The 16,846-nt window shown below is 37.6% G+C and overlaps 2 protein-coding genes across 5 annotated transcripts; one reads left to right on the forward strand and one right to left on the reverse strand.

The window, feature by feature from the left end:
• Nucleotides 7,970–15,248, forward strand: LOC107635051 (uridine-cytidine kinase C). 4 transcript variants are annotated; one of them, XM_021124390.1, is made up of 12 exons: nucleotides 7,970–8,344; nucleotides 10,172–10,543; nucleotides 11,715–11,829; nucleotides 11,937–12,132; nucleotides 12,264–12,377; nucleotides 12,466–12,639; nucleotides 13,041–13,235; nucleotides 13,338–13,454; nucleotides 13,530–13,630; nucleotides 13,797–13,920; nucleotides 14,294–14,560; nucleotides 14,827–15,248. In XM_021124390.1, the coding sequence occupies exons 2-12, from the start codon at nucleotides 10,201–10,203 to the stop codon at nucleotides 15,043–15,045; spliced, it is 1,965 nt and encodes a 654-aa protein (XP_020980049.1). In that variant the 5' UTR covers nucleotides 7,970–8,344; nucleotides 10,172–10,200; the 3' UTR covers nucleotides 15,046–15,248. The 4 variants fall into 4 exon arrangements, with proteins under 4 accessions (XP_020980049.1, XP_016193907.1, XP_016193914.1 ...); XM_016338421.2 differs by having other exon boundaries at nucleotides 7,973–8,344; nucleotides 13,530–13,642; XM_016338428.2 differs by having other exon boundaries at nucleotides 7,974–8,344; nucleotides 13,338–13,460.
• LOC107635069 (H/ACA ribonucleoprotein complex subunit 2-like protein) lies at nucleotides 15,499–16,741 on the reverse strand. The gene is made up of 4 exons (XM_016338433.2): nucleotides 16,518–16,741; nucleotides 16,231–16,300; nucleotides 15,952–16,057; nucleotides 15,499–15,825 (listed from the first exon to the last, which is right to left on the reverse strand). The coding sequence occupies exons 1-4, from the start codon at nucleotides 16,651–16,653 to the stop codon at nucleotides 15,664–15,666; spliced, it is 474 nt and encodes a 157-aa protein (XP_016193919.1). The 5' UTR covers nucleotides 16,654–16,741; the 3' UTR covers nucleotides 15,499–15,663.

Here is a 16,846-nt window from a genome sequence, read left to right on the forward strand (position 1 = left end):
ATAGACCCAGCGGTTTTAATTTTTCACTAATTTAAAGATAAAAAAGTCTTATTTATAAGCAAGGCTATCTTATACCTTATCAGTAGTGGGTTTTATTCTTCTGTTGTTTATTTATGTCTTGCCTTCTGCTAGGATTTCGATTTCAAGTCAGTTTGTTACCAATTTATGGTGGTGCTAATAAATTGTAATTAAGCACAAAAGATCAATGAAAAATTCCATTTACCTACACGCATGAAAGATGTTTGCATGCTTCAGCACTCCAAATTCTTGCCCAACAGTTGATTGTCATATTCTAGGAGGTAGAGAAAATTAGTTTGGATACAAATTAATATCTTATATCGAACAATCATTCTTAAAATATTAAAATATGATATTTTAACCAAAGAGATTTTCCCTTATGTTGAGATAAAGCTAAAATATTCTTATCACCTCTTTTATATGAACAATGCATATTTCACACTATTCCTTTTGAGCCTGCATAATAAGTTGCACGGCTCGTTTTGCAGATTAAGTTAAAACACAATGCATTACTTCTATTCTCTAAAAAAACCACTCTAATTCTTTCCTGTGGCACATTTGTTTGTATACCAGAACTCACTAAACATTCGTTTTTCATTATTTGCTTCCCTTAGATATAGCAGCTATGTGGTGAGTAGTCATACCGAACTAGTGCTTACTTGGACTCATGTTTCCGTGTTCCAGTACTCCTTTTAATGTTACAAATAAGTGTAACTATCATTCTATAATTACAATTTTTCCCTATCAGCTAACTTCCTCCTCTCTTTCTTTTGGTCACTTTGAGGTGATCGGTTGACTATGTCTTGAGTTCATTGTATTTTCAATTTGTTTCAGTCACGGGATGCCAAATTGATCCTTTCCCTTTGTAAAGTGGTTTCTTTTCCTTAATGGTCAAAGACTAACCAAGCGGCTAAGCACATGTGTCTTTCATAGTCCAAGTTTGACCTCATTTCTGATGCAGATCTTTCGGTCTTCTCCCTTCTTCCCATTCTTTGTTGACTTTTATCGCTGCGTGTAGCCTTTGCTGTCTTGCCGAGATGTGTCCAATTTTGCAATAGTCTAAAATCAGTTTGAACGCCTGTAACAAAATTATTTCACACACCTACCCCTTTGCCAAACGGTTTGGCTGCCTGGGTTCCATGGAACACCAAGCTAAGCTCGCACAGCAACGGCGGATGAATTTGCTGGGTCATAAGAGGCGCCAGGTCAACGTGTTGATGACTCCATCCGGCCCCGAGAATGGTTTGTTAGTCGTTATCCACTGCATAATTCGCTTGATGCTCGTTGTGATTTTTTCATTAGACTTTTTCATTTTGGGCATGATCAACTCTTTCCTCCGTGGGGAAACATGTGAACTTTTGTTGGCAATTTTGTGTGACCCTGAGCTTGCTGGTCTCCTGGTTTGTTTATGCATGATTTATAAACTTTCAACTGCAATTTTCTATTGTTGCAACTGATACTAACAAATAGACGTATGAGTCCTCCCAAACCGCTATCGGTGTGCTCTAAAAATCACTCGCCACTGTTGTCGCAGTCCAAGGTTAGCTTTACTTTGTCATTCGAAGTTGGATCTCTTTTCTAATTTATTCTTTGGCTAATTGGCTATCCGCGGAACTTAACAATATTCCCCCCACGTGCGATACTCACCGCTGGTATTGCTTAGTTGTTGTGATCACTCGTGCTGCTCTATTTCATTTTTTACATTTTGTTCCTTTTTTAAATCCTGCCCCATACCACGGTATTGGCTTGTCCCTCAGCGGATAACACCCTGTTTTTCCTTGCAGGTTCCTCACCATGGAACGTACCTAGGTTTGGTGACAAACAAAAGCCTTCCATAACACGTACCACGTAAGTAATGCCTGAATTTGCCATTTTTCTTGAAACTCTGGAGCGTGGAATTATGCTGCAATTAACAATTTTCCTGCATAAGCTGGTGCGGTTTTTTTCATCATTAGTATGGGACCTTTTGCCGAGCCTAAACCGCAGCCACAGTTGAACATGGCTCTTGCACCGGATTGTTCCGCCCGCTAACTCAATCGTTTAATTGTTTCGAATTTTGCTCCGACAATTGATAACTAGTTCTCATCAAATACGCAGTCTGGTTGGCTATTCCCCTTTGTCCCAGTTTTCAAATTTTTATCTGGCTGAGGCAAGCGACGTCCAAGTTGAAGCTTCTGTTGCATCTTCTACTGAACCAGGTGTTATTCTCAATGACTATGATTATGAGTTTATCGTTATTTTGACCTATTCTTCCACACCTGCATAACTTGAATTTGCTTTATTTCATTTGTTCACTAGATGTTTGGTCAACTGGGCTGCCCACGCAAAGATGTGTTTTTTGTGGGGCCAATAACACTATATTATTTGCTATTTGTTGTATGAGTGGAAAGGTCACTCTCCCTTTGTTGCCCGTTCCGCCTCCATTGTTGGGGGTGTTGTTGGATGGTGATGATGAACGAACTTTGCATTATCAGAAACATATCAGGGCCTTTAATGGTATGTTTTTGTTCACATCTATGGCTGGGAAGATTCAGTACACACTAAACAAGGGTCCCGCTCCCCCCATGTTTGTTATTAGTGGCCAAAATTACCATTCAATTGGAAGTTTGATGCCACAGCAGTCTAGCAAGCTCAAGTTTGCTCAGCTCTATTTTTATGATACGGAAATTAAAGTCCAGAATAGGATTGACGCAATTGGGTGAGTTGGTTGTACTTATCGTCTGTTGATATTTTAATATGTGTATTATATGATTCCGGTGTGACCTTCATTTATCTTGATGTATTTTATTTTTGGTTTAATGTAGCCTGTCTTATCAACACAAATCTATAGATCAGACCATTGTGGCCGACCTCAGCAGCATGCTTGATTCCCACAATTCTCTTGCTAAGTCTTTTCAATATGCTAGGCAAAGGTTCGCTGAAGATTCAACCACTCCGCTACAGCTTCATCTTATTAAGAAGAGGAATACTGATGGTAGGAGATATAATCTACCATCAGCGTCTGAAGTTGCTGCTCTTATTGTAGGTGATTTTGATACAGATAACCTTGCGAGGGACATTGTACTTCAGACGCGTTCAAATCAGTTGAAACGCATTGATGTTAATCATTCCCAGTACCTTGCATTACAGTACCCCTTGCTTTTTCCGTACGGATAAGATGCTTTTCGGAGTGATATCTTAATATCCGATGAAAGATCTAAGCAACATTTACATAAGCGAGAACAATTAGCATGAGGGAGTTTCTGTCTTTTCAAATCCAAATGAGAGCGCATGAGTCGCAAGTTCTTCTCAAATCAAGACGTTTGTTCCAACAATTTTTGGTTGATAGTTATACTCTGGTAGAAGCTGAAAGATTACAATATCATAGGTTCCACTAGAGCAAGTTTCGCTCCCATCAACTGCAGGGCCTACATGAGTGTCTAATTCGTGGTGAGACATAAGCTGCTAGAACTGGCAAACGAGTTATCCTGCCATCGTCCTTTGTTGATGGTCCCCGGTACATGTACAACAATTGCAAAGATGCATTTGCTATTTGTAGGTATGCCGGTTACCCTAGCTATTTCATTACTATCACATGTAACCCAGATTGGAACGAGATTAAAGATTGCGTTGCGAACTATTCATTAAAGCCAAGTGACAGGCCTGATATCATATCAAGGGTTTTCAAGATCAAGTTAGAAGCCTTGCTAAAAGACTTAAAGGATGGGTCCATATTCGGAAAGCCTAAAGGAAGTAAGATTTTTCATTCAGTATCTTCAAGTTCACGCTAACAGATTAGTCCTTTTTCCATCAGTGGTTATTTGTCCCCTAACATATTCTTTTCTTTTTTCCATTTTCTTTATTTTAGTTGTGTACACAATTGAATTCCAGAAGCGTGGTCTTCTCCATTGTCACATTTTATTATTTGTTCAGCCAGACGAGAAGCCTAGATCATCCGATGATATTAACCATCATATCTCGGCAAAGATACCCGACGAACACACCCAACCTAAGCTGTACAGGTTGGTCCAAAAGTTCATGGTTCATGGACCCTGTGGGGTTTTAAACACGAGTAGCCCGTGTATGGTTAATGGGAAGTGTTCTAAGTTTTATCCAATGCCATTTCGTGAGAAAACCGCCATAGACAGTGCAGGTTTTCCCAAGTATAAATGGTCGGATAATGGTCGTTCAACAAGCAAGAGGAATGTTGACCTCGACAATCGGTTTATTGTCCCGTACAATGCAACATTGCTTCTTAAGTATGGATGTCACATAAATGTCGAGTATACTTACCAAACGTCTGCTATTAAGTATTTGTTCAAGTACGTCCACAAAGGTAATGACCGTGTCACAGTTTCGTTTTTCGGATCACATGATTCAGTTGATTCTGTCGACTGTCGTCACTGTGGATAAAATCCAAAACTACTATGATTGCTTATATATATCTACTTGTGAGGCATCCTAGCGGCTATTCGGGTTTGAGATTCAGTTCAAAGAGCCTAACGTCATCTGCCTTCCATTCCACCTGCCGAATGAATAGAATGTTTTGTACGAAGATCATTAGCTTATTGAGAATGTAATCGAGGCTGCGGTCTCAAAGGATAGTATGTTTATTGGCTGGTTTAAGGCTAACAAGGATTTTGATCTGGCCCGTACACTGAGCTACGCGGAGATGCCATCATTTTTTGTCTGGGACAAGCAGGGGCATATGTAGAGACCATGGAAGCAAGGGAATGTGATTGGTCGTCTCACACATGTTCCTCACTCGCATGGAGAGGAGTACTATCTTCGTTTGTTATTGAACTATCAAAAAGGGTGCTAGACATTTGCTGATGTTCATTCTGTTGGTGGCATTGTGTACGATACATTCAAAGACACCTGTTATGTGCTAGGGTTGTTACAGGACGATAGGGAATTTATCGATGCACTTAATGAAGCCAGTGTGGGGGCTTCACCGAATTATATCAGAAGGCTGTTTGCAATGCTTTTGATGTCAAACAACATGGTCCGCCCGGACATGGTGTGGGAGCAATGTTGGCAACATTGTGTAGACAACTCGATGCTTTCTAGAAGACATAACTTGGGTAAACTTTGTAGATTTTTTTCCCTATAATGTTACTGTGTCGCCAAAAAATCAGACCAAACAATTTAAAAACTACCCTTTTTCCTCCTCTTGTAGTGTGTTGTGCATTTATTTTTTTCCCTTTATCATTGTGGCGAATTTGTTTTTGATGTAACTATCTTCCATTTTGATTTAAGGTCTCCAGTGTTCCGTTGATGAGATGAAGTCCACCACGCTTGCCAAAATTGAAAAACTTTTGCAGCTGAATGGTAGGAGCCTAAAAGAATTTACTGACATGCCGTTTCTTGATTCTGTTGATTCGACTGAACCTTCCGACATAGTCTTCTTTGATGAGCTCAATTTCGACAGGACAGAGTTGGCAAGTATTTCCGTTGATTTGGTTTCCCGGTTGAATCGAGACCAGTGCGTTGCGTTCCACACAATAGCAAATGCAGTTAGTCGTGGCGCTGGTGGTTTTTTCTTTGTTTGTGGATATGGTGGAACTGGTAAGACTTTTCTATGGAATGCACTGTCTGCTTCAATAAGGTCGAAGGGTGATATGTTCTCAACATGGCATCCAGTGGCATTGCAGCGCTGTTGTTGCCTAACGGGTGCACTGCTCATTCACGCTTTAATGTTCCACTCAATGTTAACCAGGACTCTATTTGTAATATAAGGCAAGGCACACCCCTCGCGCGTCTTATTTCATCTGCAAAATTAATTATATGGGATGAGGCACCTATGTTAAATAAATTTTGCTTTGAAGCGCTTGACAAGTGCCTTAAAGATGTTCTTCGTTTTGATAATGGATATAATCCTGATGCTCCATTTGGTGGAAAATTTGTTGTTCTGGGAGGTGATTTCCGTCAAATATTGCCTGTGATTCCGCGTGGTTTCCGGGAGGAGATTGTTCATTCGTGTATTAATACTTCGAACCTGTGGCAATGTTGCCAAGTGTTGCAGTTAACTGAAAACATGAGGCTGGGCCATGGTTTGTGAGATATCCACGGTGTACAGTTAGAGGAATTTGCTGAATGGCTGCTTCAAATTGGCGACGGGTTACTCGGAGACAACACCGATGGCGAATCGGTAATTAGAATACCCGACAACTTGCTGCAGGATATTGAGTCTCCATGTCTGCATGATTTGGTGTTGTGACATTTTACTCCATTCTTCTAGTGTGGATTATTTTAAGAGCAGGAGTATATTAGCACCAACACTTGATGTTGTAACTGAAGTAAACAATCATGTGATGTCTTTGATCCATGGCAACGAGAGAGTTTACTTGAGCTCTGATGCACTAATTAATGAAGATGGTCACCTGGAATCTGAATTATACACAATGAGCACGGAGTATTGAATGCGTTGAATTGTTCAGGAATTCCCCAACACCGGTTAGTTCTTAAAATTGGTGTTCCTATGATGCTTCTTCGCAATATTGACCAATCCAATGGACTATGCAACGGTACGCGAATCCAGGTTAGACGTCTTGGCGACCACGTCATTGAGTGCATCATATTAGCAGGTCGTAATACTGGTGAGGTTGTCTTTATTTTCAGGATGAACATGTTCCCTAATAATGAGACATTACCGATCAGGTTTACTCGACAACAATTTCCGGTTGCGCTTTGCTTTGCGATGACCATAAACAAGTCCCAAGGACAAACACTGTCAACTGTTGGCGTGTATCTTCCAAGACCTGTTTTTACTCATGGTCAACTTTATATTGCACTCTCTCGAGTCAGTATGCATTCTGGACTAAAGATATTATCTGTTGGATCTAACAGCACAATTTCAAATCATACTATTAATGTTGTCTATAAAAAATTTTTTACTAGCTTACTACCTAACATTCTGTCTTGAACGATATATTTGTCGTGTGGCTCTTTCGTCATCTTCTCGGTAACCATTTCTTTAATGTCCCGTGCTTGGCACGGTCTTAAAACTAGTTCCACTTATTTTACAGTTAGTAAGTAGCTTAAATAAGCTTAGTACTCTCAACTCGCAAGAGAAAGAACACAAATTCTATTATTTACTTTTGATACACACTAGGGGTGCACAGACCCGGCCCGGCCCGGTCCCGAACACTTTAGAGACTAATTTGGTGTGATTTTATCGGGTTTAGGGTCGGGTACGGGTCTCAAAAATAGACCCGGTCATTATTTTGGGTCGGGTCCGGGCCATAGCTCGGGTCACCCGAAGTCGGCCCGGTGGCCCGATCATCATACACAATTAATATTTTGTGTTATTAGTGATAGATCATGACTATTCTTATGTGGAATTTAAGTATTGTAAACCTTAATATTTTGTGTTATTAGTCATTATAAGACTATAAGTTAATGTTTTATGTTTAGAATGCATAAGACTTTAGACTAATACATAAGATTGTGTTATTTATATTGATTTAAATATTTGGTATTATTAGACAATATTAATATTGATTGTGGTTATGCTTTAATTTTGAAGAAGGGTTGGTTCTTGTTATATTTTTCTAAGTGAATTTTACCATGTTAACTAATGGTTGGAGTCTTAAAAATTTGGATATTTTTACATGCTAGCTTACAAGAAGGTATCAAATTAATGTAATGTTAACGGCCCGGTTTTCACCCGATTTTCACCCGGTATAATTGTGGCCCGAAAGTGTATTGGTTTCATCGGGTCTAGGGTCGGGTTCGGGTCTAATAAATAGACCCGGTGTATATTTCGGGTCGGGTCTGGGTCACATCAAACCCGGCTTCACCCGGCCCATGTGCACCCCTAATACACACAAAAAAAAAATCAAAAGTAAAAGCTTAAGTACATTATTAAGGCATTGTTGAATTGGTCGGGACGATCAGGATCAGGAAGACTCCTCTGACCTCGTGTCCTTCGGATGTTTTGTATTAACCCATAACTTCTTTCCACGTGTCCTTTTTTAATTCTCTCTGAAAAATTGAAGAAAAGAAAAAAAAAAAGAAAAAGAAAATCGCAGAATCCGACAGGTGCCTGAAATTTTTACAGCAAAACAAAAATCAAAGGATCTTCCACTCTGCACAGCACAGCACCGTTCAATCTCTCCGAATTTTCCACTTTTTCAAAGGTTCGAATTCGAACTTTGCACTTTGCATAAGCTGCAGGTCCGGGTTGGTAGTCGTAGTCGCTCTTTGTCTCGTCACCGTCTCGCACTCAGTCGCGCGCCTTCCCTGCGCTCATCACCGGTGGCGGAAGAAGCAGCACGTCCCGGGGCCGGTCGTCGTTGTCGTCTTCTTGCTTCGAGCCTCGCCGTCAGCAGCTGGTCCCGATTTCGTGAGTTCCAACAAATTACCCTGTTCTTTCATGCTCAATCTTGTTGCTGTAATTCATCTGTGCACCTTGATTTTGTTGCTGAAAGTTGTATTTGTTGCTGATAATATCACTGAACTAATTTTTTTGTGGCTGAAAATCATCACTGAGTTAAATTTGTTATTGATTATCATCACTGAAGCTTGAATCTGTAGTTGTCTTGCTGAAATAATCACTTAGCTAAATTTTTTGTTGCTGTAAATCTGTAAATCATCTTTTGAGCTAAATCTTTTGTTACTGAAAACTATCATAGTTGAATTTGTTGTTGAAAATGAGGCTCATGCTCTCTGCAACTCAGAACAAAATTGTTCAGTTAAATTGTTGTTCCCATGTTCTCTGTTTGCTTTTTTTTTCCTAGAATTTTTAAAATGTCTTCATCACAACTCAGTTGCTAGTATGAATTATTCTTGGTATAGTTTTGTGAAAAATACACAAATGTAAATATAGATACAAATCAAAATGAAAGAAATGTTGGTCAAGCTTCAAATTTGTCCTATGAAGATATAGATGTAGACTTTGAGATCACCCCATGGATTTGATTTACTGATTGTGTTATCTTTTGGTCTCTCTTATTCATTTAAATTGAGAAAGTATTTTGTACTAGTAACTAGTTGATTATCTCTTTTTGCATCATTAGTTATGTCTAAAAATTAATACTTGATTGTTATTAATATGTTTGTGAAGACATGCATTTTAAGTTTTAACTTTTGATTTTAATTTTAACTTTATAATTTTACATTTTTATTTAATTATGACCGAGTCAACCGGGTGAATCAGTGACCACCGGTTGAACCAGTGATCGACCGGGTCAATTACTGGTTTGATTCTTATAACTATGACTTCATGAGTCCTTTGATTCAGGTCAATTAATCTAGTGTGTGTGTGTGTTTTTGGCTACCCTCCCCAAATAAATTGTTGTTATGAACTTATGATTATTTTCTTTGTAGGGATTCGGAATTTTGGACCAGGAAAGTGTTTATGATCTTCAGTTATTACTATTTCGTTTATGCGTGCATTTTTGCGGTTCATTCTCTTTTACATGGTGTGTGGAATGTTATGAAATTATGATATGATATGATAGAAATTTTCAATTAGCAGGAACTAGATTCAATTCTCTTATAAGTTGATGGGTTGTCCTCCCCTGTTGTTTGTGACTGTGATTCTGCAATGAAATGGTGTAAAAAGTTTTATCGAAGGAAAAAGTACATGCTGCTACTACAGCAGCAGATTTAGTTGATACTTGTAACCATGTCCCAATATATTCCATTTCTGAAAATTTAGAGTTTTCTGTTTTGTGCTTTCTTTCCACGTGTTGTGGAACAAATTACTCACGTTAGAATTCGTGTATTTATGAATTGAATAGGATGATATCAAAAAGTGGATATGAACATTCATTACTGTTATTAACAGTGTGATGGTAGTAGTTGTTCCCTTCAACTAGTTGTTTTGCTATGATGCAGGAGTCAACTCTTTTAGTCCTTTTTACTGATACTGTAGCATGAAATTGTGGTTAACTTGTATTTGAGTGGCTACCAAGAATATAACCTATAATTATGAGTTGGATTTGTTAACATCCATTTGAATGCAATATTAATTTGTGGTTGACACATCTGGTGATTTTGTAAATTCACTGCGGAATTAAATTATATTTTGTTTCTACAATATATCTTTTATATATGATAATGTGACCCCTTGATTCCATAGGAATTTGCAGTTTCAAGTCATAATTTGTCCCTGTTTTTTTCGGTCTCTGCCATTGAGTTTTTCATTGCTCTCTTCCATTTTCTGCAGCATATGGAGTGAACATCCTTGGTTCCTTAATGGCCCAAGACCCAACTTCTGGTGCTGATTCGCCTCGTACGAGGCGTTATGGCCTACTACGGGACCAAGTTCAACTGGTTAAAAGAAAGGATTGTGATCGCTATGAAATTGTTCCAATCCAGGATTCCTTGTCGTTTGAGAAAGGATTTTTCATCGTGATTCGTGCATGCCAGTTGTTGGCTCAAAAGAATGATGGGATCATATTAGTAGGACTTGCAGGTCCCTCTGGAGCAGGCAAAACTGTTTTCACTGAGAAGGTCAACAATTTTATGCCAAGCTTAGCCGTCATCACAATGGACAATTATAACGATTCTAGTCGAATCATAGATGGCAATTTTGATGGTAAGGTCTCTCTGTTGTCGTTGTTGTGTATAATTTATTCCTACAATTTTGATTGTGAACATAATAAGAGAATAAAATTAAGATTGAACATAAACTATAAAGAAGAATTACTTCTTTTCCCTTCATGGTTTTTGCATAACTGCATAGTGGGCATAAGGTTATCATTTTTTTCTGTCCTTTTGTAATATTTAAATTCTAAACGCAAGACTCGAATGATCACAATGAATTTCTTTTCTGAATTCCCCTTGTCCAGAAAGGCAAGTTTTTATTAGTTTTCCACGGATTGATCTCAAGCTATTTGGTTATTAGCTAAAAGTAGCATTTTGTTATCTAGCGTAGCATCCACACTCTCCATAGCCATCCCTTTCGTGCGTTCGAGAAGATAATCCTAAAGCCACTGCCCTTAGATAGGTGTAGAAGTATTGTGGATCAAGTTAGGGCTTGTTTGGGCGCCATTAAGTTGATAAAAAATGATCTTTTTTCAATGAAAAAAGATTTTTTTTTTATTTTTTCGCGTGTTTGGTAAATTTCTAGTAGTAAAAATAAAAGCACTAGAAAAAAAATATTTCTTTTGAGAAGCTACAATTTATATTTTTTTTTTTAAATCTTTTTGCTTTAAAGAAAAGATGTTTTTCACGTAATAAATAAACAAAAAAGTACTCTTATATGGTTATACCCAAACATAATTGATAAATAAAAAAGATCTTTTTGCATGAGATATCCAAACATAAAATTATTTTTACTTTTCTACAAGATCTTTTGAAAAAAAATCTTTTCTTAGAAGCTCATCCAAACAAACCCTTAATTAACTAATTGATTAAATTAGTTAGTTAATGATTAGTTGATAATGTAATCAAGTTAGTTAAATTAAGTGTGATCCACAATAAGAAGCCCTCGATATCTTTTTTTTTCTGCAGAACCCAATATTGGATGATCTATATGCCATAACCTATACATTTACATATCCTAGGAAAAAATCAGTTAATCAGAGTAACAAGCATGTCTATATGTATATGCAATGCATGAGTTTCCCTTAGTATCTACATATGCTATACTCATTTCTTTTTGCCTTAAAATACTTTTTACTTGTTTATTATTGTAGTTAATAAGCAAGAATTAGGAGGGGATGCCATATGACCCATATTTCTAATGTCATGATATTTTGAAACAGACCCTCGTTTGACGGATTATGATACCTTGCTTGAAAATATAATGGGTCTTAAAGAAGGGAAGGCAGTACAGGTTCCAATATATGATTTCAAGACTAGTTCTCGCGTAGGTTACAGGTTGTGTACCTTTGAATGTCCTCTTCGATAGAATATTTTAAATCAAATGTATTTTCATCATACTACTAATATCTTTGTTGATTGCATTTGTTATATTTTGCTTACAGGACTGTTGAAGTCCCTAGTTCCCGCATTGTCATCATAGAAGGCATTTATGCCTTAAGTGAAAAATTACGACCATTGCTTGATCTTCGAGTTTCGGTCACTGGGGGAGTTCACTTTGACCTTGTCAAGCGTGTGCTGCGTGACATTCAACGTGCTGGTCAAGAGCCTGAAGAAATCATTCATCAAATCTCTGAAACGGTTTTACACTGATCCCATGTTAGATATTTTTATTTTCTTTCTAATTGTATTTTGTAAAACATGATTGTGAAGTAAGAGGTATCTGCTTTGATCTTTACTTTTCTTTTTTTTTAATTCATTTTTTATTGTAGGTATATCCTATGTATAAAGCTTTTATTGAGCCTGATCTTCAAACGGCACATATAAAAATTATTAACAAGTTTAATCCGTTCTCTGGATTCCAGAATCCCACCTACATATTGAAGGTGAAACTATGCCATATTATCATAGTCCGGTGTTTTTGTTTGCAAGCGTCTTGTTGACGATTCCTGATTTTTTAAAATACTTCTTTAGTCACTAAAAGCTGTGACAGAGGATCAAATCAAGTCAGTTATTGCTGCTGAGCATACTGAGACGAGAGAGGAAACATATGACATATATCTTCTACCCCCAGGGGAAGACCCTGAAGCATGTCAATCATACCTGAGGATGAGAAACCGCGATGGGAAGTATAATCTCATGTTTGAGGTTTGGTGATCGAAAACTTAACCTTTTGGATTCTTGTATTTATAAACTTAAATTTAATTTTCATGCACTATGTAAGACACATACAACCAATCGTGTATTGCCACATTAGTTAAAATAACTAATTTTCAAACTTATTACTTAAAGTCATATAAACACACGAATCTTATTAGATGACACTGCAAATCTATTTACTCTTTGTCAGTACATCAAAATTAAACTCTATATACTTATATTATTGTTGAGACAATGTTGAAGAAGGTATACTTTATTTTCTTTTAAACTAATTTGGCAATGCAATGCTTCCTTGATAATATTTGGCCTTCAGATTTAAGATAAGTAGTTTTCTTTGATCCCGCTGTTAGGAATATCCTTTATTATTAATAGACATTTCTTCTTTTCAGGAATGGGTCACAGATATTCCATTCATAATATCACCCAGAATAACATTTGAGGTCAGTGTGCGCCTTCTAGGAGGGTTGATGGCATTGGGTTACACAATTGCAGCTATACTAAAACGAAGCAGCCATGTCTTTTCCGATGATAAGGTGACTGTAAAAACTGATTGGCTCGAACAAGTTAACCGCCTATATGTTCAGGTATAACAAGATATTGTACAAATGTTCACACCTGTTCTCATGTTTTTGTCTACTTTCTTGTCGGCAACTCTGATAGTTGTTTCATTTTATTTTGTTTTGAAGGTTCAAGGGAAAGATAGAAACTATGTTAAACTTGTTGCAGAGAAACTGGGATTGGATGGTTCATATGTTCCTCGCACTTACATAGAACAAATTCAGCTAGAAAAGCTTGTTAATGATGTAATGGTATGATTCTTCTGCTACATTTTGTTTCCCCCCGAGCTATATTTGTATACTGATTTATCCAAAGTGCAGGCACTGCCAGAGGATCTTAAGACAAAGCTCAGCATTGATGATGATATGGTTTCAAGCCCTAAAGAAGCCCTTTCTCGAGCTTCTGCTGATAGGAGAATGAAGTATCTGAATCGGTGCTTAATTTCTTTATATATTTTTGTTGCCATGAAGAGAATACTGATATATCCTCTACTTGTTTTCCTTGTTTATCATAAGAATCTATAAATCCTACTGAAATAAAGTTGAAGTATGGCCTTGTGATGTTTTTCTCATGTTTGTCTTCTGTAGTGGTATTTCTCACTCATTTTCAACTCAGAGAGAGAAGCATCTATCTAAGTTGACTAGACTAGCTATAAATAACAGAAGATTTGATGGGAGAGCTCTTGAATCACCTGCGCCAGTTGCCAACCAAGTAAGATATATTTATATCGAATGACATGCAATTGTACTACATAATGGCAATGAACCTTAGATGGTATGCATAGCAAACTGTATTGAACTTCGTGGGAAATTAATCAAGTTTATTTTTATTTTCCTTTTTCTGTGATAAGTTGCAAAGAAATATAATAGCTGGAATCCATCATTAGTAAGGCTTATTTTTCTGTTTCTTACTTTCCTATCCATGTGGACAAAATTACACTAGGAAAATGGTGTTGTTTGCTTTGTATAACTAACCGAACTTGGTGTAATGAGACTTGGTTGTTAATGTTATTATCGTTTCTTGACTATTTTTCTTTATCCACATCAATGAGTCATATGCTGATATTTGCTTTTGAGTTGTTCAGGGAGTCATCACTCAGCTTTCTGAACAAATATCCACATTAACTGAAAGAATGGATGAGTTCACGAATCGTATTGAGGAGCTAAATTCAAAGTTTGCATCCAGAAAAGCCAGTCAACAGAACATAGCCTTGCCTGCTGAAGCCTGCAATGGCTCAGGTCACACTTCTCTTTTTGTAACTGGATTGGGAAATGGTTCATTGACAAGATCATTGCTGCCTCATTCTTCATCATCTTCCCAATTAGCCAGGGATGCTCCCCTGATGGAAGAGGTAGATCACTATATACCCTTACAAATTCGTATGGCAGTTCATATGAGACCTAGATGAGAACATTATATAATCTCTTGAGCATGATATTGGTCTATTTAAAATGCTTATAGAAAGGGAATTATGAGTTGGATAATAGGATATATGGGCGTGATGATGTTTAGATTTTAAGTCATAGTGACATGGTTTAACATTTCGCTAACTGCTATGCTGAAAACATCAACTTGAAGCAATAAAACACTGTTCTATTGTCGTTTAATGTTTAATAGGTTTTGCTTGTTGCACGAGGACAGCGGCAAATTATACATCAACTAGACTCTCTAAGTACTCTGTTGCACGAATACTGCGGAGAAAGGTCGCGACAGGGAAGGACAGACCAGACAAACAGAATGCACGAAGTGGAAACCATTGCCATCCCCCTGGTTCTGACTTTGGCCATTGGTGCTGTTGGTGTCTTCTTGTTCAGGGGTTTCACATCCCAAAAATAATACAGATATACGTAAATATGTAATTTTTCCCCATTACTTGACACGTTGAGAAGGAAGCCTAATAAGTAATAAGTATATGCCAAATGTGTCTGTATACAGTAAACACAACCATCTATGTGTAACGACAATGGGAATGATGGTGGTATATTTTGTTTGTCAATATATTTGTTCTTAAAATAATTCATCAACTTTTTTTTTGTGGAGTCAAGTATTAAACTTCATCTTAATGGGCTTTACACTTCCCATTTGATCTTACCAAGTTTGCTGAGTGAGCAAGAAGTACAAGAATTCATTGCTCATTCCATATGAATGTATCGTTCCCGGTTTGCTAATGAAAATTTTTTAAGTAATTTCAGTGAAAAGATGTTTTAATGAACCAAATACCTTACCAAATTCAATGGCGATAACCATGGTTTCAGTTGATCCATTGAAAGAAGCAAAAAGAAAGCAAACTAAATAAAAAGGAAAAATAGTGGCAAGTAGAATCTACAATCCACACAGATATTAACCCATCTAGAAAAACGACGCCAAATAAATTGATTGCAAAAGGTACACTACTGATAACGTTAACCCAACCGCCAACTGGTACAGCGGGCATAAATACATGTATTACTGATTTCAAAAAAGTGAAGCTGCAATCTCATTAATTTCAGTTACAACTTGATCATAATCTGACTTCAGTTTCTCTTGCTCCCCTTTCTCCAGTTCTCCCTTTGCAGGCTTGGTCATCACCAACACACAGCAAGTAGGCCTCTTTGTTGCTCCAGCACTTGCAAGATCCTGAACATTCATGAACACAGCATCTTTGAACAACAGTTCTTTTCTTCCTATAGTTGTAATAATTCCAATAACAACAACAATATAATCTAAAAGACATAAAAACAAAAGTATTGGTAAGGTACATACTTCTTTGGAGGGGACATAAACATAGGGAATGTCAGCCTCTTCACACAAGATAGGAACGTGAGTGATCACATCAATGGGTGATATGTTCCCAGCTATAACACACACTCTGCACTCACAGAACAAACACACCAAAATTAGGCAAACCACATTCCTTTTGCTCAATGAAAAACCACAAAATAAAAACCAGAATTCACATAACCCCATTGAGTATGAGTTTTTTTATCTTCCTTTTGTGAAAAAGAGGAAGTTCATGTAATAATGTAATACTAACAAACTTACCCTTTATGACCACGCCTTATGCTTTTGACAACTTCCTTTACTCCTCTCTTCAAGCACTTATGTTCAGCAGCTGAAACCAATCAACCAACAGCATCTTCATTACATTGCAGATTCCAACAACAGAAAAAAATTTACAGCACACATTCTCCATCATTTAAATAACAGGAGATGTGATACATACGGTAGAAGCTAAAAAAATGTTAATTTTTTCCTACTAAGGGCAAAAATTTTAGAGAGCAGCATCAAAGAAGAACCACAACAAAGCATTAAGAATAGCATAGCGATACCCTTACGAACAAGCTTCAAGGTTCGCTTGCAGAGCTTCTTGCCAGCAAGGGGCTTCGCAATAGGAGCAAGTGCAAGCATCTTCTTCCTCTCCTTCTCCTTATGCGCCGACTTCTCTGCTTCGCTGTCACTCCCCATTCTCTCTCTCTCTCTCTCTCTCTGCCGCGAAGACGATGGTGGAAGTGAAGGTGAAAGAGAAAGAACCTCCTAGGTCAGGGTTTAATTAGGGTTTGACACCAAAACAACACGCGCCTGGCGCGTAACCATGACCAACTTTTATTTTTGGTCTGGGTATGGGCCGAATATGACCGACCCGCACCGAAAGACCCAC

The sequence above is a fragment of the Arachis ipaensis genome, chromosome B01 (genome assembly GCF_000816755.2).
Source record: "Arachis ipaensis cultivar K30076 chromosome B01, Araip1.1, whole genome shotgun sequence".
Taxonomy (NCBI): domain Eukaryota; kingdom Viridiplantae; phylum Streptophyta; class Magnoliopsida; order Fabales; family Fabaceae; genus Arachis; species Arachis ipaensis.

Bases quoted from the DNA above. Each gene is read 5' to 3' on its own strand.
- LOC107635069 (XM_016338433.2), bottom strand. From the start codon at position 16,653: ATGGGGAGTGACAGCGAAGCAGAGAAGTCGGCGCATAAGGAGAAGGAG. The intron at 16,058-16,230 runs GTAAGTTTGTTA...CTGTGAGTGCAG, and splicing joins ATAAGGCGTGGTCATAAAGG to AGTGTGTGTTATAGCTGGGA. The intron at 15,826-15,951 runs GTATGTACCTTA...ATGAATGTTCAG, and splicing joins TTTATGTCCCCTCCAAAGAA to GATCTTGCAAGTGCTGGAGC.
- LOC107635051 (XM_016338414.2), top strand. From the start codon at position 10,201: ATGGCCCAAGACCCAACTTCTGGTGCTGATTCGCCTCGTACGAGGCGT. The intron at 12,640-13,040 runs GTTTGGTGATCG...TCTTCTTTTCAG, and splicing joins AGTATAATCTCATGTTTGAG to GAATGGGTCACAGATATTCC. The intron at 13,461-13,529 runs GTATGATTCTTC...TCCAAAGTGCAG, and splicing joins AGCTTGTTAATGATGTAATG to GCACTGCCAGAGGATCTTAA.